This window comes from Cynocephalus volans, chromosome 12 (assembly GCF_027409185.1).
Source record: "Cynocephalus volans isolate mCynVol1 chromosome 12, mCynVol1.pri, whole genome shotgun sequence".
NCBI lineage: Eukaryota > Metazoa > Chordata > Mammalia > Dermoptera > Cynocephalidae > Cynocephalus > Cynocephalus volans.
Window position 1 is genome coordinate 63,055,808 of NC_084471.1, and position 22,126 is coordinate 63,077,933.

Genomic DNA, 22,126 nt, shown 5'->3' on the forward strand with positions numbered 1-22,126 from the left:
CTGGAGGGCAGAGGGTAGTGTCACCGGGCACCAGGGCTGAGAAAAGGGCACAGCAGGAGGAGAAAGGAAAAACTGTTACATCTGCTTCATGTAAGTCATTCCATTCCTGCCTCCTGGCAACCCCGGGGCTTTCATTTGTGAGGGTTCCCAGACCCATGCCCTCTTCCCCTTTCTCAGAGGGAGGTGAGACTCCCGCTTTGGGATCCTGTACTCCTTCTTTCCAGAGGCTACTATATCCTTTCCTTTATACTCTTTTGCCTTCTCCCTCTACTCCTGGAGAGACTGACAGTGACTTAGTTTTCTGAGGAGTGATGCTGGGAGCTGAGCAGGATGAGGAAACTCAGGTTCAGAGAGGTCAGAGCTGCCCAAGTCACTCAGCTGGGTGGAAGCCGAGCTGGGCGTTGAACCCACGTGCGTCTTGACTCAAAGTGTATCTTCTGGTAAGAATCTCCTGCTGGTCAGGGAGACCAGGGTCCAGGACTTCAGTAGGAAAAAGGGAAGTAAGACAGCTCTGAACCATGACACTTAGGTAGGGAGGGCTCCAGTGTGTGTGTGGGGGGGGTGGACTGCAGTGGAGGGGATGAGTGAGGAGATAGTGTAGCAGGAGAAGGTGGGTGACAAAAGTGTCCTCATATCAAGGTGTTCTTTGGCAATCTAATGGCATCTATTAGAAATGCTGTGAGTAGACAAGAAGACGACACTTGAGGACTGCATGCCAGGGTGCCTGGAGGCTGGCCCGCCTCCCACAGCCCTCTGTGCTCTTAAGTCCTCCTGTCTGAACAGGGGCCAGACTCTTGTTTCACCCCAGCCTGCTGTGTCTGTCCTCTGCAAAGCCATGTGGCTATACCTGGTGGCCCTGGTGGGCCTGTGCTACCTTCTGCGCTGGTACTGCGAGAGGCAGGTGGTGAGCCACCTCCCAGACAAGTTCGTCTTCATCACGGGCTGTGACTCGGGCTTCGGGAGCCTGCTGGCCAGACAGCTAGACATGCGAGGCTTGAGGGTGCTGGCTGCGTGTCTGACAGAGGAACAGGCCAAGGAGCTGAGGGCGCAAACGTCAGACAGGCTGGAGACAGTGACCCTGGATGTCACCAAGACCGAGAGCATCACTGCTGCCGCCGAGTGGGTGAAGGAGCGTGTGGGGGACAGAGGTACCACCAGAACTCCTCATGTCTGTTTGTTTCTTTACTCCCTGTGAAGGGGACACCTCCTGTCTGCTCCCTGGGAAGATTCCTAGAGTGTTTTGGGGGGCTTGATGCAATAGTATTATCTCTACCTCTCAGCCCTCATGCTAGCCTGAGCCCCTTATCTTTCCAATCCGTCCACCTCTTGTCCCCGGAGCTCTCTAGTCCTGGTGAGAGGTTGCCCTGAAGAGAGTTTGCCCTGTAGAGTTCCTCCCTGTCCTCTCCCTCCTTTCTGAGCAGAAGTTCTGGTTTGCTTGATGCTGAGTGTTGGGTTAGAGATGGGGCCAGCCTTCTGGAGGTGGGTAGGGACTGGGCCCTGGGCTGCGGGTTTGCCTGGGTGGCTGGTGTCCCTCCAGGAGCTGGGCTCATGTTCTCAGCATGTTCACTCCTTCTTACCAGGGACCTATCACTATTCATGGGACAGTTAAGTTCGTCCTCATTTTCAGAGCAGGACGTGAGGTTAAGGACTGTTTTAGGAAGGAAAGAGAAGGAAGGAGTCGTGTTTTCTCTCTTTTTTTAATTGCACTATTTCGTGTGTGTTACGATTGAGAAGAAAAGAGCACGGACTTCTTTTATCTAAACTGAAATGTAGAACAGGATCATTGTGGAAAATACTGAAATGCGTAAAGATAAGATCAAAATCATTCTTAATCCTGCCAGCCAGAGATAATCACATTCATGCATCACCTAATGGTGGAGATACATTCTAAGAAATGTTAGGCAATTTAGTCCTAGTGCAAACATCATAGAATATGCTCACACAAACCTAGGTGTAGGTATAGCCTACTACGCACCTAGGCCATATGGTATAACCATTACGATCTTTTGGGATGACTGAGGTATATGTGGTTTGTGGACGACAGAAACTTCTTTATAGGGTGCATGACTTTACTGTGAACATTTTGATGTAAATGGGATTATATTTTGTGCATCACTTGTATCGTGTTTTTTTCACTTAAACAAAGATGAGCAGTTTTACAATATAATGAAAATTTATTCAAAAAGATAATATTTAATGATTTAGAATATTCTGTCCTTTGAAACAGCACTACTTATTTAAACATACCTAATGCTTGGATACTGAAATTATTTTTTACATCTTATTGTTGTAAATGATGTCTTGGAAAACTTCTATTTACCTGAATTTCTATAAACATAGATATCGATTGGATTATTAGAAGTAAAATATCTTGGTGAAAGAATGTGCCTTCCCATGAGGGCAGGACACGCTTCTCGGCATGGGAGGGAGTCGTCTCCCTGGTGCAACTCTTTCAGATCAACGACTGCCACCCCTTGCCCTAACTCAGTGGATTCTCTGCTCCTGCTGCCCTGAAGTCTATAGTTTGGAAACTCTATTTACTTTAATTTCTAGAATTGTGTTTTTAGGTCTTCCAGAGAGGTTACCTGAAAGCCCAGTGAACTGGGGACAGGTAGAGATGAGGTGAGAGTGGCCTTCTGGGTTGGTGGGAAGAGAATTTTCCAGAGGCAGATGGTAGGTGTACTAGGACACGGGGTGAGGAAGCCTTGCTTTTTCCCAAAACCTGCCCACTGGAATTCCCTGGTGCCTGAGGCAGAAATATTGCTCAATATTGATGCATGATGTTTTAAGGCCAGTCTTATTCGATCAAATGCTGTCCAAGTTCTCCCCAAACTAGGATTTCAGACCTGTCTTTCCAATCAAACTCTACCCAGAAGTCAGCTTTGAGTGGATTTTTTAAATTTTTGCCTCTTTTTCTTCCTCTCTCTCCTCTGCCTCTTTATTTCTCCTGTCTCTCTTTTTCCCTTAGCAGATAGTTGGTGAGAACTCACTATAGAAGCTGTCCAAAATTCTAAAAACGTAGGTGAATGTATCTAACGACTGGAAGGACAGCATTAACTTGTAAGAACCAAACATTAGTCTCTGTGTTTCCAGAATAAAGGGTGCACAATATTTCTTCATTATCAATTCCTGCCATCGTCACATATGGGGTGACTTTTTGTTCTCTACCAAGCAGTGGGATGGGCCATGAAGAATAAAGAAGAAGGAAGGCATGGTCCCTGTCCGGCAACAGGTTACAGGATCTGCTCTCTACAACCCAGCAGATGCCATGTTGTCACTGGTTCTACTTGTTCTTCCAGCCAACACCTGTCATGATGCTCTCACTCTATTGGAACGTGAATTTGAACCATAACTGTGTCACACAGGACAACCCCTCACACTGTCTCTTTCTAATTTCCCACTGTCCCCAGGACTCTGGGGCCTGGTGAACAACGCCGGCATCGCCCAGGCCTCGACACCCAATGAGTGGCTGACCAAGCAGGACTTTGTGGACATACTCAATGTGAACTTGTTGGGGGTGATCGAGGTGACTCTGAGCCTGCTGCCCTTAGTGAGGAAGGCCAGGGGTCGCGTGGTCAATGTCTCCAGCGTCATGGGCCGGGTGTCACTTTTTGGTGGGGGCTACTGCATCTCCAAGTATGGCGTAGAGGCCTTCTCGGACTCCCTCAGGTATTGGACTGGGATGGTCCCCTCCCTCAGTCCTCCTGCTCCTCTCATTCTGGGGGAGCCTTTTCCAGATGGCTCATTTAATCACAGATTTAGAGCCCCCAACTTCGAGATCTCTCTCTCTCTCCTGCTTTGTGACACTCTTCCTGAATTTAGGTGTCATTCACTGGGAACCAGCTTTCTGTGTCCTGGGTAGAGGGAAGGGCTCCAGGCCTAAGAGATTAATTAAGCTTACCCTGCCCTGGAGAAGGTCATACAGCCAGAAAGTGTCTGAGGCAGAATGGAACTGGGATAATCCGGCTCCAGTGCCCACGTGCACACCACTATGACATTAGCTTCAGGGAGGCCTGTGGTGGGGTGAGAGCATCTGAGTCCATTCAGCAGGTACTAGTGGGCACCTGCATGCATGCATAGTGGATTGACCTAGGACAACAGCAAGGTTTGTCCCTGACCTAAGGACTCTGACAGCTGAGAGAGAGTAAGAAACATGAGAAAGAATGGTAGTTGCCATCCTTTACAGCGGTTGTGACCAAGTCAGCCATGGTGGCCATGGTAGCCACCAGATCTAGGAGAATGCCGTGGAGATGGGGTGTGAGCTGAGCATTGAAGACCTGAACCTGGCAGCCTGGACGGAAGGGCAGGAAGGGCCCCTGGATTAGGGAATGTCATCAGCCTAGGCCCAGGGTGAGCATTAGCCAACTGCCTGTGCAGCAGGGTCCTGCAGTCGTAAGAGGACCAGACCAGGCCTGGCAGGAGGAAGGCTGGGCGGGTGGGCACGGGTGGGCTGGTGGAGGGCTGGTGGGCCCTGCACAGGTGCTTCACAGCGTTGATGGTGGAACTTCATCGAAGGGACTTAATCAGGGAGCTGCTTGGTCTAATCAGCATCTAGAGACCCCGCTGGCTGCAGAGCGGAGGATGTCTCTGAGCGTGGGGGAGCTGAGTCTGGAGGCAGAGGGTGCACCTTAGAAGACACTTGCAATAGCCCAGCAGAGGGATGGCCAGCGGGGTTTCTAGGGTGGGAGAGGGTGGGAGAGGATTGAGGACTATGTAAGGAGATTAATCAAAAAACCCTGGTTTTCACTGGATATGAGGAATATAGGAGCAGATAGCCCTTAAGTGGTTCCTTGCCGAATAGGTAAGATTTAGAGCTAGTGAGCTCGTGTACATAAAACATTTGAAACAATATTGAAACATTATAGTGAGGTGATGCCATTATCATACTTTTTATCCCTTGTCTGTTACACATTACCAATGTCAATTTTTTGTGTGTGTGTGTGACCAGTAAGGGGATCGCCACCCCTGGCTTGGTGTCGTCCACACCGTGCTCAGCCAGTGAGCGCACCGGCCATCCCTATATAGGATCCGAACCTGCCGCCTCGGCGTTCCCAGCGCCGCACTCTCCCTAGTGAGCCACGGGGTCAGCCCCCAATGTCAATTTTGACCTTATCCCACCCCAATCTCATGTTGGGGTGTTACTGGGTTTTTTTTTATTGTTTGTGTTTTGCCTCCCAAGACCTCTGAACTCTTTGCCCTCTGCCTGTCTGTGTTGCAGGAGGGAGCTTTCCTATTTTGGGGTGAAGGTGGCTGTGATTGAGCCTGGTTTCTTCAACACTAGCATAACCAACAGTGAGAGGCTTGTGCGGTCCTTCCAGGAGAAATGGGACCGGCTTAGCCTGGAAGTCAAGCAGATCTATGGCGAGAAGTTTCTGGCATCCTGTGAGTAAGCTTTGGACAGTGGGGAGAGAAGCAAACCCTTCTGTGGAATCCTTGGTTTACCATTAGTGCCTTCTACGGTATGAGGGCCCATCCTCTAGGTTCTGCCTACCCCCGAAAGTGGAAATGTTCAGCCTATTCCCTTGTTGCCATGTGGTCAACCGATCACCTAAAGGAAAAGTGTAGACTTATTAGGACATGGACCACTGCTTCCTCTGAACCTCTCATATTTTAAGGAGCAAATGAAGCCAGAGAGATAACATAGGTGTGGACTCGTGACACGATGGCTTTAGAGACAGCTGGGTTTTTGTGCTAAGATTTCTAGTGTTGGCAGAGACCCCAAGTAAGGCAGCCCAGATAATCCCAGGAAGAGAGGCAGAGATGGCTTAGTGTAGAACAGTTGTTCCATGTGCAAGTTTAAGGCATTCCCCAGGGAGTTTGGAAGGATTAGATTTGGGGCGTGGCTTTGGGCATGGGAAACATCAATTCTTAGAGAAAGTTTCCTCTCACAATTGATCCCAAAGCAGGACTAGTGTGAGGTTGAGGTACACCTGGGTCATTTCTTGTTCTTTGCAGACATGGAAAGACTTGTAGTTCGGAAGCCACTGTTCTCACAGGATCTGTCCTTGGTGACGAACTGCATGGAGCATGCACTGACCGCCTGCCACCCCCGCACCCGATACTCAGCAGGCTGGGATGCAAAGCTTCTCTACCTCCCCATGAGCTACCTGCCCACCTTCCTGGTGGATGCCTGGATGTACTGGCGCTCTTTAGGGCCAGCCAAGGCTCTGTGAAGCCAAGACTGTAGTGCATGGCATGAGGAGGAGGGGAATCATTAGGGAGAGGGAAGTAGCGTGGAGGGAGGGAGCTGTCCCATCACCAGGGCTCCTATCCCACCTTCTTCTTCATTTCCTGCAAAGGATTCTGCTCAGAGATTACTTAGCACTCTGGAAATTTAGGGAAAAGAGCCAAGGAATTCTGCTGAGGAACAGAGACCCAACAGCACTCATTAGTGCCCTGTTTTCCTGGTCTCCACTCAAGGCCCTGAGCCTCATGGCCCACCTGCCACCCTGAGAAGTCCACACACCTGGGGAGGGTGTGGCAGGTGAAAGGACACTCAGTCCACACCTGTTCTGTCTGCTGCCATCCTCCTCACATTGTGCTCGCGCTGGCCAGTCCACACCTTCCCACAGGATGGAAATGGCCTGGAGGAGCTGAGGGCACCCTCCTCTGAAGGTACCTGTGCCCATGGGTTGAGGTGGGGAGGGAGACCACCAGTGTGACCGCTCAGGCCTCAGGCACCAGCTCAGCAGGCATTGGCTGGGAGGTGCTGTCCTCAGTAGGGACAGAAACCAATTCTGGATTTGTCTGGACTATAGATGTCCTTTGATTATTTTCCTTAAAATAAAAATTGAGACATTCACCTGTGCCCACTGATTTGAACGGAGAGCTTGGGGAGTGGTGGCATGTGGACCTGTGGGAGGAAGGGTCAGGTGCTTTCTTGGAGGACAGGGAATGTGAGGGATGACCTGAGGAGGGATTGAAAGAGGGAAGCTGGATTTTCCCTGTCGTCTCTCAGCCCTTCCTGCCCTAGAGGCAAGGAGCAAGTGTTTCCTCTCCAGGATTTATCAGGGAGCCTGGGGTCACAGGCTTAGATACAAGGATGGACAAACAGAGGTTGATGAGGGAGAGACAGAGTCCCACATGCCCTCCCTGGTGGACGTGGAGTCTTTCTCCCCTCACCAGCAACCTCCCTGTGGCCTTCAGCCACCGTCCCCTCCTTTCGTCATTGCACTTGGAAGCCCTGCCATCCCTCGGGACTCCAGGGCCAGATCCCCTCCCTGCGACGCCCCTCCAGTGCCTTGGTGTGAGAGTCCCTTGTGGACCCCAGGCTTTCATTTTCTGCCAACTGGTGTTGAGCACCTATGGAATGCCAGGCAAGAATTCCCCGGAATTTCCTAGCGTTTCCTGAGACCTGACTTATACGTTGTCAGTATTCTGATGTTCTAAGTGTGGACTCAACAGAGAAAGCATTAGCCAAAAATGATACAGATTTCTGGGCTAATTACAGTTTGGAAGTAGCACCCCAGGTATCTTAGTTTTCTTCTGTCAGCATAAAAATCAAGACTATGGAGCTTTAGGGAACCCTGTGATGTTGAACTATTATCAGTGTTCCTGGTGAAAACACAAAGTGAAGTCAGAAGTTGCAGGGCCGTTCTGGGTCAGGCATATGAATGTTGCAGATACAAAGGTGATCAAGATGGGTCTTTGAGGAGGTGTGAGTCCCTTAATGCTCTAGTGTCAGCCCACTGAGGGTCCCTCCATGCTGTGCCCTCAAAAGCAAAATGGGAGCTCTATTTAATCCAAAGCCTCCTGGGTTTTATTATACTCTCTACATGCACACAGCTCACCGCTCACACACACACACACACAATTTACACAAACACATACAAACCAAACTAAAATGAAATAACATACTACCCATTCACCTTCTAAACTTCTGGGGTACCTAGTGTCCAGGAGGTTTGGACTCCCCCAAAGAATCCTCTCTAGCACGTGAGAGAGCTGTGAGTGCACAAACCCCTGGCCACCATGCTGGTTGCACTAGAGGGTGGAGCTTTGCCAAGGCTGGACCTATGTCCCCAAGCATGGATTGTGAGGCAACAAGCCTATGTTGCCAAGAAGCAGCAACAACGGCCTCATAAAGACATCCAGTGTCAGCCACTTCATGTTCTCAGACTAGACCCTTGGCAGAGCCTCCTTCCTCCTTCCAGGTGTGTTAATTCCCAGTGTAGTAGATTGAATTATGTCTCCCTAAAGCCCACTGAAGCTTGAATTCTGTCTTCCAAGTTTTATGTATTAGAAACTTGGTCCCCACTGAGACTGTTAAGAGGGTGGGAAATCCTATTACGGTAATTGAAAGGTGGGGCCTTGAAGAGGTGATTGGATTGTAAGACCATGCCTTAGTGAATGGATTAAAAATGGTGGTCAGAGATGTGTTTCTGTGGGTAAGAGAGAGGAGAGTCTGTCTTTGTTCTCTCTGCTTCCACCACCTTGCAACATGAGACCCCTGGGTCATTGTTGCCACCACCAAGACCTTCGCCAGCTGTGTTTCCTGGACTGTGGACTTCCCAGGCTTCAAAACCGTAAGCAATAAATTTTATTTTCTTTCGGATCACCCACTTTTAGGCATTTTGTTATAAGCAACAGAAACGGACAAATACAGCCAGCAAGGGAGCCAGGTCCAATCGGATGCACTGGAGCCCAATCCCACCACAGTCCCTGTGGTGCCACAAGAAGCTGCCCTCACTCCTTCCCTTGGCTGTCCTGGCCCTCTTAGAGGAGCACAGGGTCCTTGAGTCCCACCTGCACCTCTCATCCCCTCCAACCGCAGAACTTGGGCACCTGCAGGGCACGGGTGTCTCCTCATTTCTGGGTTCCCCACCCCAGGCTTAGTAGGGGCTGCCTGTCTGTGGGGCTGGAAACAGCTTTGCACAATGAACCCCCAGTTCCTGCCCTTTCCAGCTCTGCTTTTCGTTTCCTACACCTCCCCGTCTTCACAAGACCCAACCTAGCTGGAGAAGAGGTTATGGGTGGTGTCATCTTGAGCGGGAGGGAGTGGTCACCACGGCTGAACTGGGCTTCCGGGGGCAGGGCGGGAGGAACAGGACTGATCCCAGCAGGCGGCCCCGCAGAGACTCTGCAGGGCGCCTCCAGGGGGCGCGCGTCCGCTGGAGCGCCCAGGGGCCGAGCCGCGCCGCCCTGGGGCCTGGCTCCCTCCCCAGGACGTGCGTGGGGTCGTCACCGGGCGTCCCGTGCTGCAGTCGCAGTGGGAGCTGGTGGGGGAGGCGGGGGTTGAGTCTCCACGCGGGAGGCCCCTGTGGAGACCTCGTTCTGGCCCGCGGCTCCAGGTGAGGGAGTCTCACCCAGGCTCCTCTTCTCCCTGCCGTCTCTGGAACTTCCTGGGATTGCTCCTGACTGGAGGGGACTGGGACGTTCCTGGCAACCCAGCAAGGTGCAGAGGCCAGTGTAACCGGCCTCCAAAGCTGAGGAAAGGACCCTTCAGGAGGTAAAAGGGTTCCGCCTGCTTTGCGCTGCTCTACCCGTTCTCTCCCTCCCTCCCAGCACCCCTGAGTTTCGTTCCTGCGGGTTCCTAACCCTCATCTTCTTTCCTTGCCATTTCTTTGCCTCTGAGGTCAGACTCCCGCTTTGGAATCCTGTTTCTTCATTCCGGAGACCTACTGGGGCGGGGGCGGGAACCTATCTTTGTCCACTCTTTTGCCTTCTACTTTTACTCCTGGAGAGACTGACAGTGACTTTGTTTCCTAAGGAGTGATTCCGAGTGCTGAGCAGGATGAGAAACCTAGGCTAAGAGAGGGAGTTCACGCTAATGTGTCTTGAATCCAAGTGTAGCTTCCCAGTAAGATCTTCCTGTGTATAGGAAAACCATGGTCCAGGAGTGTTGGCATAGAAGGTATGTAGACAGTTCTGGCCCTTGAACGTAGGTCAGAGTAGCCTTATGTTGTGTGTGTGTGCATGCACCTGAGTAGACAGCTGTGTGGGCATCTGTGTGGCCCTGTGCGTGCACACCTGTGTGAGCACAGAAGAGTAGAGAGGAATTTGTTCACAAAGGAAGTGTTTCTAAGTAGTGGTTTTCTTACTCCAACCAGACATGGGATTATGAAAGGCATATATCATCAGCACATGCAAAAGCAGTCCAAAGAGCAAAGGGGTGGGGCCAGAATGAAAATGTTCCAGAAAGAGAGTGATCAGGAAGGAAAGTGAGGACTGCATGCCAGGGTGCCTGGAGGCTGGCCCGCCTCCCACAGCCCTCTGTGCTCTTAAGTCCTCCTGTCTGAACAGGGGCCAGACTCTTGTTTCACCCCAGCCTGCTGTGTCTGTCCTCTGCAAAGCCATGTGGCTGTACCTGGCGGCCCTGGTGGGCCTGTGCTACCTTCTGCGCTGGTACCGGGAGAGGCAGGTGGTGAGCCACCTCCCAGACAAGTTCGTCTTCATCACGGGCTGTGACTCGGGCTTCGGGAACCTGCTGGCCAGACAGCTGGACATGCGAGGCTTGAGGGTGCTGGCTGCATGTCTGACGGAGAAGGGGGCCAAGGAGCTCAGGGCCCAGACGTCGGACAGGCTGCAGACAGTGACCCTGGATGTCACCAAGACCGAGAGCATCACTGCTGCTGCCCAGTGGGTGAAGGAGCGTGTGGGGGACAGAGGTAGTACTGAGACTCCTCATATCTGTTTGTTTCTTCCTTCCGTGTGAAGGGGACACCTTCTGTCTGCTCCCTAGGCAGATTCCTAAGTGTTTTGGGGGACTTGAAGTAATAATACTGTCTATATTCCTCAGCCCTCATGCCAGCCTGAGCCCCTTGTCTTTCCAGTCCCAACACCTCCCATCCTCAGAGCTCTCTAGTCCTGGTGAGAGGTTGCCCTGATAAGAGTTTGCCCTGCAGAGTTCCTCCCTGTCCTCTCCCTCCTTGTGAGCTGGTGTACTGGGGCATAGGTTGAGGTAGCCTTGCCTCCTCCCAAAGCCTGCTCAGTGGAATTCCTAGGCCGTTCCTGGAGGAATGTTGTTCAATATTGATGTAGGATATTTCATGGTAGCCTATTGAGGTCAAATATAAGAATGTTCTCCAAGTTCTCCCAAAACTAAGATTTCAGGTCTGTCTTTCCCAACTAAACTCTACCCAGATATTAGCCTTGCCTTTTTTTTTCTTTTCACTTCTGCCTTTTTTTCTTCTTCTGTTCAGTTTGTTCCTATTTTTCTCTCTTCCCTATCTCTTTCTTTTCCTTCAACAGATAGTTGAGGAGCACCCACTGTATAAACTGTCCAGAAAATCTGAAAATGCAGGTGAATGTATATAATATGTGCAAGAAAAACATTAATGTGTAAAAAACCAGACGTTAGTTTCCCTGTTTCCTGACAAATGGATATACAATACTTTGTCATCATCACTTCCTACCATCATCACATGTGGGGTGACAGGCAGTAGGCTGGGCCATGAAGCGTAAAGGAGGAGGAAGGCATGGTCCCTGTCCTGCAACAAGTTACAGGATCTGCACCCCACAAACCCAGCAGATGCCATGGTGTCACTGGTTGAACCCGCTCCCCCAGCCAACACCTGTCATGATGCTCTCACTCTATTGGAACATGAATTTGAACCATAACTGTGTCCACGCTGCACAGGTGCAAGAGTGTTGCTCTCTCCTCTCCCCACTGTCCCCAGGACTCTGGGGCCTGGTGAACAACGCTGGCATCGCCATGCCTTCGGCGCCCAATGAGTGGCTGACCAAGCAGGACTTTGTGGACATACTCAATGTGAACCTCTTGGGGATGATCGAGGTGACTCTGAGCCTGCTGCCCTTAGTGAGGAAGGCCAGGGGTCGCGTGGTCAATGTCTCCAGCATCATGGGCCGTGTGACACTTTTTGGTGGGGGCTACTGCATCTCCAAGTATGGCACAGAGGCCTTCTCGGACTCCCTCAGGTATTGGACTGGGATGGGCCCCTCCCTCAGTCCTCCTGCTCCTCTCGTTCTGGGGGAGCCTTTTCCAGATGGTTCATTTAATCACAGATTTAGAGCCCCCAACTTTGAGATTCCTCTCTCTGCTGCTTTGTGACCCTCTTCCTGAATTTAGGTGTCATTCACTGGGAACCAGCTTTCTGTGACCTGGGTAGAGGGAAGGGCTCAGGCCTAAGAGATTAATTAAGCTTACCCTGCCCTGGAGAAGGTCCCACAGCCAGAAAGTGTCAGAGGCAGAATGGAACTGGGATAATCCGGCTTCAGCGCCCACTTGCACACCGCTATGACATTAGCTTCAGGGAGGCGTGTGGTGGGGTGAGAGCATCTGAGTCCATTCAGCAGGTACTAGTGGGCACCTGCATGCATGCATAGTGGATTGACCTAGGACAACAGCAAGGTTTGTCCCTGACCTAAGGACTCTGACAGCTGAGAGAGAGAGTAAGAAACAAGAGCCAGAATGGTAGGTGCCATCCCTTACAGCGGTTGTGACCAAGTCAGCCCTGGTGTCCATGGCAGCCACCAGATCTAGGGGAGTGCCGTGGATTTGGGGTGTGAGCTGAGCACTGAAGACCTGAACCTGGCAGCCTGGACGGAAGGGCAGGAAGGGCCCCTGGATTAGGGAATGTCATCAGCCTAGGCCCAGGGTGAGCATTAGCCAACTGCCTATGCAGCAGTGTCCTGCAGTCGTGAGAGGACCAGGCCAGGCCTGGCAGGAAAGTGGCTGGGCGGGTGGGCATGGGTTGGCTGGTGGAGGGCTGGTGGGCCCTGCACAGGTGCTTCACAGTGTTGATGGTGGAACCCCATGGCAGGGACTTAATCAGGGAGCTGCTTGGTCTAATCAGCATCTAGAGACCCCGCTGGCTTCAGGGCGGAGGATGTCTCTGAATGTGGGGGAGCTGAGTCTGGAGGCAGGGGTTGCACCTTAGAAGACACTTGCAATAGCCCAGCAGAGGGATGGCCAGGGGGGGTTCTAGGGTGGGAGAGGGTGGGAGAGGATTGAGGACTATGTAAGAGATTAATCAGAAAACCCTGGTTTTCACTGGATATGAGGAATATAGGAGCAGATGGCCCTTAAGTGGTTCCTTACGGAAGAATAGGTAAGATTTAGAGCTAGTGAGCTAGTGTACATAAAATATTTGGAACAATATTGAAACATTATAGTGAGGTGATGCCATTATCATACTTTTTATCCTTTGTCTGCTACACATTACCAGTGTCAATTTTGACCTTATCCCACCCCAATCTCATGTTGGGGTGTTATTGGTTTATTGTTTGTGTTTTGCCTCCCAAGACCTCTGAACTCTTTGCCCTCTGCCTGTCTGTATTGCAGGAGGGAGCTTTCCTATTTTGGGGTGAAGGTGGCTATGATTGAGCCTGGTTTCTTCAAGACTACTCTGATCACTAGTGAAATATTCGTAGAGAACCTTAAGGAGCTGTGGGACCGGGCCAGCTCAGAGGTCAAGCAGGTCTATGGCGAGAAGTTTCTGGCATCCTGTGAGTAAGCTTTGGACCCTTGGGAGAGAAGCAAATACTTGTTTGGTATCCTTAGTGCCTCCAGTAATATTAGAGTCCATCCTCCAGGCTCTGCCTACCCCACATAGTAGGGAGGTTCAGCCCCATTCCCATGGTGCTGTGTGGTCAACTGGTCACCTACAACAAGGGTGCAGGCTTATGAGGACATGTGCCACTGTTTCATCCCAGCCCCTTATATTTTGAAGAACAGAGTGAAGCCAGAGGGTGAAGACACTGGTGGACTCATGTCAAGCTGGCATTAGAGACAGCTGGTATTCTGTGTTAAGATTTCTAGTGTTGGCAGAGACCCCCAATTAACGCAGCCCAGATAATCCGAGGAAGAGAGGCAGAGGTGGCTTAGTGTAGAACAGTTTTTCCTTGGGTAAGGTAAGGCACTCCCTAGAAATGGATGGATTGTATTTGGGGCATGGCTTTTGGGATAGGGGACATGCCTTCTTAGTGAGTCTTTTCTCCCTACGTCGATCTTAAAGCAGGAGTGGTGTGTGGTGGAGGCATACCTGGGTTGTTTCTCCTTCTGTATAGACATGGAATCAATTAAATTAAAGGAGCAAAAGTGCTCACAGGATCTGTCCTGGGTGACGAACTGCATGGAGCATGCACTGACCGCCTGCCACCCCCGCACCCGATACTCAGCAGGCTGGGATGCAAAGCTTCTCTACCTCCCCATGAGCTACCTGCCCACCTTCCTGATGGATGCCATAGTCTACTGGAATTCCCCAAGGCCAGCCAAGGCCCTGTGAAGCCAAGACTGGAGAGCATGGTGGGTGGAGTTGGAGTGTCGTGTGAGGGAGGGGAATCATCCCGGGAAGGGAAGAAGAGTGCGGGTGAGCTTCGTATCACCGGGGCACCTATCCTATCTTGTTCCTTTTTTCCTCCAAAGGATTCTCCTGAGATAAACACTCTGAAGATATTAGGAGGAAAGAGCCAAGGAACTCCGCTGAGGAACAAAACCCAACAGCACTCTTTGGTGCTCTGTTGACTTGGGCGGCCAGTCATGGCCCTGTTCCTCCTGGCCTACCTCTCACCCCAAGGAATGCACGCAGTTGGGGAGGGTGTGAGTAGAAGGAGGCTCAGCCCTCACTTGCTCTGCCTCCTGCCCATCTCCCCAGGGTGTGCCTTGGCCTGGCCAGTCCACACCCTCTGTCTGAATGGAAATGGACTGGAGGAGGTGAGGGCACCCTCCTCTGAAGGTACCTCTGCCCATGGGATGAAGTGGGAAGGGAGACCACTGGTGTGACCCCTCAGGCCCCAGGCACCAGCTCAGCAGGCATTGGCTAGGAGGTGGTGTCCTCAGTAGGGATCCTGGCAGAGGACACATAAACCCTTTGTGATTTCACTTTAAACCATGCTTTTGGTAGGAGGGGGGGCTTGTTTTTGTTTTGGAATAAAAGTTGAAAAATTCACGCATGCACAGTGATTTCAACTATGTCCTTGGGGAGTGGCGGCATTCAGCCCATGGAGGAAGAGTCAGGTGTTTTCATGGAGGTCACGGGATGAGAGGGATGACTTGAGAAAGGATTTGAAAAGGGAAGTTGGATTTTCCCTGCCCTCTCACAGCCATTCCTGCCACAGAAGTGAGGGGAATTGTTTCCTTTCCAGGATATATCAGGGAGCCTGGGGTCACAGGCTTAGACACAAGGATGGACAAACAGAAGTTGATGAGGGAGAGATAGAGTCCCACATGCCTGCCCTGGTGGACATCAAGTCTTTCTTCCCTCACCAGCAATCTCTCTGTGGCCCTCAGCCACTGTCTCCTCTTTTAGTCATTGCACTTGCAAGCCCTGCCATCCCTCAGGACTCCAGAGCCAGATCCCCTCCCTGCAACAACCTTCCAGTGGCATGGAGTGAGAGTCCCTTCTGGACCCCAGTCTTCCATTTTCTGCTAACCTGTACTGAGTACCTACTGTTTGCTGGGGAAGAATCCCTTGGAATTGCCCAGTGCTTCCTGAGACCTAGCTATGAATGTCATCAGTATTCTGATGATGTTCTCAAATGTGGACTCAAGAGAAAGCATTTGCACAAATTGGTATAGATTTTGAGGCTATGTACAAATTGGAGCCAGGAGCTACCTCCCCAGGTGCTATGGGTCACATGTGACCCCCCAAAAGATGTACTGGAGAAATGATTTCCATTGTAACAGTGTTAAGAGGTAGGGAAATCCAATTAGGATATTTTAAAGGTAGGGTCTTTGAGAGGTGATTGGATCATGAAGACTGTGCCCTCATGAAAGGATTAATTCATTTATGATAAAGAGTTATCATGGACATGGGTCTGATGACTTTATAAAGAGAGTGAGCAAGATTACTTCTCTTGCTCAGCCCATTGTTGCCACATGATCCCCCTGGGTTGCTGTAGAGAGTTGCTCCTCCAGGAAGAAGGCCCTCACCAGACGCACCCCATGGACCATTGACTTTCCTGTTGCCAAGACTGTAAGAAATAAATTCTATTTCTTTATAAGTTACCCAGTTTCAAGTATTCAGTTATAAGCAACAATAACAGACTAATACTTAGGTATCTTAGTTTTTTTCCCCTTAGTAAAAAAATCGAGGATATAGAGCTTTTCAGGAAACTTGTGTTGTTAAACAAATGAGCAATTGTTATGGTAACAGAGAGTGAGATCAGATTCATTGGAAAAGATGAGGTAAGTGTTTGGTGTTGGGCATGTCAGTGCTGAAGATACAAGGATTGCAGGAAGTGTCCTCAAGAAGCTTGGATCCTTCAAAGGTCTAGTGTCAATCCACTGAGCAGCAGCAATCATGTTGCCCCACCCCAAAGTACAGGAAGAGCTTCATATTCAATCTGAAGCCTCCAGACTTTTATAAGACGACACAGACACACACACACACACACACACACACACACACACACACACACACACACACACACACACACACACACACACACACACACACACACACACACACACACACACACACACACACACACACACACACCAAACTAAATCGACATAAAAATTTACTCATTCACTTTATAGCCTTGAGGGGTAGGTGGTTCAGGAGGTGTGGACTCATACCCAGAAGTCTGCTCCAGAGTGTCAGAGAGCTGTGAGTGCACAAACCCCTGGCCCCCCGTGCTGGATCCACTGGAGGGTGGAGCTGTTCCAAGGCCAGATCTTTGGCCAAAAGCATAAACTGTGAATTAAAAAGTCTGTGTAGTCATGCCAGAGCAACAATGGCCGCATAAAGAAGTGCAATGTACTTACTGGCCAGTCGCCAAAAAACCCCCACAAACAGTACTCCAGTGTAAACCAGTCCAAGTCCTTACTCTGGATCCCTTCCTCCTCCTTCCAGGATTCTTTCCTAAAATAGAGTCACGTCCAGTCGGATGCTCTGGAGCCCAATCCCACCACAGTCCCTGTGGTGCCACAAGAAGCTGCTCTCACTCCTTCCCTTGGCTGTCCTGGCCCTCTTAGAAGAACACAGCATCCTTGAGTCACACCTACACCTCTCATCCCCTCCAATCACAGATCTTGGGCACCTGAAGGACATGGGTGTCTCATCATTTCTGGGTCCCTACCCCAGGCTTAGTAGAGGCTGCCTGTCTGTGGGACTGGAAACCGCTTTGCACAATGAACCTCCAGTTCCTGCCATTTCCAGCTCTGCTTTTCATTTCCTACACCTCCTCATCTTCGCAAGACCCAAGCTGGCTAGAGAAGGGGCTATAGGTGGCATCAACCTGAGCTGGAGAGAGTGGTCACCACGGGGCTAAGCTGGACTGGGCCTGCTGAGACTCTGCAAAGCACCACCAGGGGACACATGTATGCTGGAGAGTGCAGGAGCTGAGACGCACCGCCCTCCAGCCTGGCCAATGTCTGCCCCCCCCAGGACGCACATGGGGTCAACACGTCTGGTTGTCCTGTGCAGCAGTCACAGTGGAGGAACTGGGGGGGAGAGCGAGTCTTCACGGGGGAGTCGCCTCTGAAGGCCTTGTCCTTCTGCTGTGCAGCTCCAGACAAGGGAGTTTCCCTCCCTTAACCGGGTTTGGTGCCAGGACTAGGATTCGCATGTTCCCTCTGCTGCTGAGAATTTCTTGCACTCCTTTCTTCCTCCTCAGCCTTCTTCGTCGCCCATCACTGCCCATAAAGTGGGTCCTGGCAGCCACCCCAGAAGCAGAGAGAGGCTCCATTCTGAGAGACAAACGGTTCCAGGACTGCATCAGCTGCCTGCTGATAACATCTACTCCTTTAGGCAGAGCTGGAAGGTGTGCACCTGTCCATTCTTCCTGTCTTCTCGGGTGGGTCAGGATTGCATTTGACCCTCTGGTTTCTTAGGGAAATCTCTCCATCCCTTCCCATTCAATTTCCTTGCCTTCCCTTAGTTAAAGGACAGACCTTTGGGAAGTGTGGACAGTGGGGGCCACCCAGAGCAGTGAAGCCCAGGCTTCTTCTGTCCCTCCCCCATCCCCAGCTCCTGCCCATCTTCCTTCACCTCTGTTAGGAAATGCTGTCTCCACCTCACCCTGAAAGGCCCTGCATGGAGCTGCTTCTCCCTCCTGTCCATCAGCACCCTGGTCCATGCTGAACACGTGCATCACATTCCATAATCATTTCCAGGTATTGGGGTTCAAGCCTTCCACGCTGGAGTATGGTTTAGGACCCCACCACCACCCCCCATGTCCTTGTTGGACTGAGTCTCTTCTGCTTTTAGACTCTGAGTGTCTGAGGGGTCCAGATTCTGGATGTGTGACCAGGCAGAGGAGGGCCCAGATCTGGAGGGCAGAGGGCAGTGTCACTGGCCACGAGGGCTGGGGAAAGGGCACAGCAGGAGGAGAAAGGAAAAACTGTTACATCTGCTTCATGTAAGTCATTCCATTCCTGCCTCCTGGCAACCCCGGGGCTTTCATTTGTGAGGGTTCCCAGACCCATGCCCTCTTCCCCTTTCTCAGAGGGAGGTGAGACTCCCGCTTTGGGATCCTGTACTCCTTCTTTCCAGAGGCTACTATATCCTTTCCTTTATACTCTTTTGCCTTCTCCCTCTACTCCTGGAGAGACTGACAGTGACTTAGTTTTCTGAGGAGTGATGCTGGGAGCTGAGCAGGATGAGGAAACTCAGGCTCAGAGAGGTCAGAGCTGCCCAAGTCACTCAGCTGGGTGGAAGCCGAGCTGGCGTTGAACCCACGTGCGTCTTGACTCAAAGTGTATCTTCTGGTAAGAATCTCCTGCTGGTCAGGGAGACCAGGGTCCAGGACTTCAGTAGGAAAAAGGGAAGTAAGACAGCTCTGAACCATGACACTTAGGTAGGGAGGGCTCCAGTGTGTGTGTGGGGAGGGGGGTGGATTGCAGTGGAGGGGATGAGTGAGGAGATAGTGTAGCAGGAGAAGGTGGGTTACAAAAGTGTCCTCATGTCAAAAAGCCCGGGCAACCAAAGGAAAAATAAACAAATGGGATTATATCACACTAAAGAGCTCTGCACAGCAAAAGAAACAATTAACAGTTAAAAGACAACCAACAGAGTGGGAGAAAATATTTGCAAAATATACATCTGACAAAGGATTAATATCCAGAATATATAAGGAACTCAAACAACTTTACAAGAAAAAAAGAAGCAACCCAATTAAAAAATGGGCAAAAGAGTTAAGTGGGCATTTCTCTAAGGAAGATATAGAAATGGCCAACAGACATATGAAAAAATGCTCTACATCACTCAGCATCCGGGAAATGCAAATTAAAACCACATGGAGATACCATCTAACCCCAGTTAGAATGGCTAAAAGCCAAAAGACTCTAAACGATAAATGCTGGCGGAGAAAAAGGAACTCTCATACATTGTTGGTGGGACTGCAAAATGGTGCAGCCTCTATGGAAAATGGTATGGAGGTTCCTCAAACAATTGCAGATAGATCTACCATATGACCCAGCTATCCCACTGCTGGGAATATACCCAGAGGAATGGAAATCATCAAGTCGAAGGTATACCTGTTCCCCAATGTTCATTGCAGCACTCTTTACAATAGCCAAGAGTTGGAACCAGCCCAAATGTCCATCATCGGATGAGTGGATATGGAAAATGTGGTACATCTACACAATGGAATACTACTCAGCTATAAAAACGAATGAAATACTGCCATTTGCAACAGCATGGATGGACCTTGAGAGAATTATATTAAGTGAAACAAGTCAGGCACAGAAAGAGAAATACCACATGTTCTCACTTATTGGTGGGAGCTAAAAATTAATATATAAATTCATACACACACACATACACAAAAAAAAAACCAGGGGGGGAAGGGAAGAAGATATAACAACCACAATTACTTGAAGTTGATACGACAAGCAAACAGAAAGGACATTGTTGGGGGGGAGGGAGGAGAGGGAGGAGGGAGGGAGGTTTTGGTAAGGGGCAACAATAATCAACCACAATGTATATCGACAAAATAAAATTTTTAAAAAAGGATTTTTTTTTTCTCATCCTGAACAGATTCAAAACATTGAAAGCATTTTGACAAAATGTGAGTTGAATCTGCCCTTGGTGATGGACTGCATGAAGCATGTACTAACTGCCTGCAATCCCTGCACCAGCTACTCATCTGGATGGGATGCTGTTCAAGGAGAGGGTTAAATTATAATGCCCTCCAAACTGAGAAGGTCCTTTAAGACTGAAGAAGGAAGTGGGCAGGTCCATTTGGTAATCAGAGATATTTATTAATCAGGGTGACTTACAGATAGGAATATCAGCAGATGAGAGCCTTCTCTCTCTTCAGGTTAGACCATGATTATACAGCGAAAGTTCCTGTTACTAAGAATAACTTCAAGGAAACAGCTTAAGAAAAATAAGGTAATAATATCACTCACCAGATACCTTGTGATGCATGGGGGAGGGTGGGAGATGGGGGTGCAGGGGCTGGGGGTGTCTTGTGATGTCTGTGCTTAGGCCACTGATGCCACCTGCTATAATAACTCACTCCCTGAAACCTATGTTTCCTTTCCTTTTGCCTTAAGGTTAAAGTGTAATTGGTCAGCGAGGTTAAATAAGCAGGAGTCAACATGGCAAACAAGGCACAAAATGACATGGATTTTGTGCACCCTCTAACAGATGCCAGACTTATCTGCCTTCCCATGAACTACATGCCTACTTTCCTGGTGGACACCTTGCTGTACTGGGCTCCCCAAGGCCAGCCAAGGCCTTATGAAGCCAAGACTGTGGTGCATGGTAGGGTCTGTTTGGGGTGCTGTATTGGGTGATGTATCAGTGCGTAGGAAATAGAGTGGTGAGAGGCAGGGGAGCTCTCAAGTCTCCAGGGTCATGTAGCTCATCCCCTCCTCACCTCTACCTCAGGTTTTTCCTGGAATATTAGTCAGGACTCTGGGGATATTAGGAGGAAAGAACCACATTTTACAGCTGAGGACCAGAGACCCAATTGCATATATTGGGCCTCTGGTCTCTTGGGCAGCCACTCAGGGCTATGAGCTTCATGGCTCAAGGACTGCACACAACTGGGGAGGGTGTGAGTGGAAGGAGGCTCAGCCCACACCTGCTCTGACTCCTGCCCACCTCCTTATGGTGTGCCTTGGTCTGGCCAGTCCACACCCTTCCACAGGATGGAAATGGACTGGAGGAGGTGAGGGCACCCTCCAAAGGTACCCGTGCCCATGGGGTTGGAGATTGGGGGTGGGAGGGTGACCACCAGCCCTGACACCTCAGGCCTTGGTTGCCAGCTCAGCAGAGAGACCTGTTATCTGAGAGTGGGAGGCACTCCCAAACCTGGGAGGAGGAGCCTTCTACAAGGCACCATAACCCTCATGCACCCCCCATCCTGAATTTTCAGTTTAAGCCCAGGGGAACACCTTAGACAGCAGTCAGTGGAGAAGCCTAGGAAGTAGCTGAGTCAGGCACAGGCCTGCACTGGGGCAGTTCTGAGTCATCCTTCTCCAGGCACAGAGCCAACCCCTGTATCTCACCCATGTCCTGGGCCTGCTCAGCCCTTGAGTGACATCATCTGACTTCTAACAGCCAAGAGTCCCCATTCACTCACACAGGAGGCAGACAATACTGGGAGATGCTTCCCAGATCTATTATAGGAAGGGCTCAGCCTCGGGCTGGTGCGAAGTTTGTGAGGTTTGCCTTCCATGACTCGCCACCCCCACCCCCCATTGGCTTTGGATCTGCTCTTTAGGGATGGGTCCATGGTCTCACCCCCTCACCACCACCCTTGGTACACAATGGCCAAGCCCTGCTGTGCTTTCCCAAGGAGACCTGCTTTGTCTAATTCTGGGGCTGCCAGACTTGGTAAATAGTGGAGTATAAAGATGCATCCTTTGTCCTATCACTCGAGGTAACTTTGTGGCCCCATTTCTATGTCATCCTCTGAACAGGAAGGTATGAGCTGATGACCAAGCTCATTCTAAAGAATGGTGACCCTGGAGGGTGATCCAATGAACCACCCTGGTCTCCAGCCACATTCTGTTCCTGCCTCTTGTGCAATCCTGGGTGTGACCACTCATACTCACACCTCTGTATGGTTTCCTCATTTCCTTTCCTTTACCAGCTTCCCTCCTACCTTTCTATGAGTTCATTGCCCCATGGCCTGGAATCTCCTTCCCCTCCAATTCCTGACCCTGAGAATTTTCCATGTCTCTGACCCAGTCCTCTGCTCCTCCTATTTCTCATCCCCTCTCAGTGCCAAGGACTCTGCCAGGTCCTCCCTCAGCTGCCAGTGAACT

The 22,126-nt window shown here is 50.6% G+C and overlaps 2 protein-coding genes across 6 annotated transcripts; both read left to right on the forward strand.

The window, feature by feature from the left end:
- The first annotated feature begins 815 nt into the window (after positions 1-815).
- Positions 816-6,173, forward strand: LOC134360771 (retinol dehydrogenase 16-like). The gene is made up of 4 exons (XM_063075542.1): positions 816-1,148; positions 3,411-3,669; positions 5,219-5,382; positions 5,956-6,173. Exons 1-4 carry the CDS (start codon positions 836-838, stop codon positions 6,171-6,173), a joined length of 954 nt encoding a protein of 317 aa, XP_062931612.1. The 5' UTR covers positions 816-835.
- Positions 6,174-9,133: 2,960 nt separating this feature from the next.
- Positions 9,134-14,919, forward strand: LOC134360460 (retinol dehydrogenase 16-like). Of its 5 annotated transcripts, none has more exons than XM_063074877.1 (7): positions 9,135-9,448; positions 9,710-9,853; positions 10,243-10,607; positions 11,619-11,877; positions 13,244-13,407; positions 13,969-14,206; positions 14,327-14,919. In XM_063074877.1, the coding sequence occupies exons 2-6, from the start codon at positions 9,828-9,830 to the stop codon at positions 14,184-14,186; spliced, it is 1,032 nt and encodes a 343-aa protein (XP_062930947.1). In that variant the 5' UTR covers positions 9,135-9,448; positions 9,710-9,827; the 3' UTR covers positions 14,187-14,206; positions 14,327-14,919. The 5 variants fall into 5 exon arrangements, with proteins under 5 accessions (XP_062930952.1, XP_062930947.1, XP_062930951.1 ...); XM_063074881.1 differs by having other exon boundaries at positions 10,268-10,607; XM_063074882.1 differs by lacking the exon at positions 9,710-9,853 and having other exon boundaries at positions 9,134-9,448; positions 10,293-10,607.
- The last annotated feature ends 7,207 nt before the right edge of the window (positions 14,920-22,126 follow it).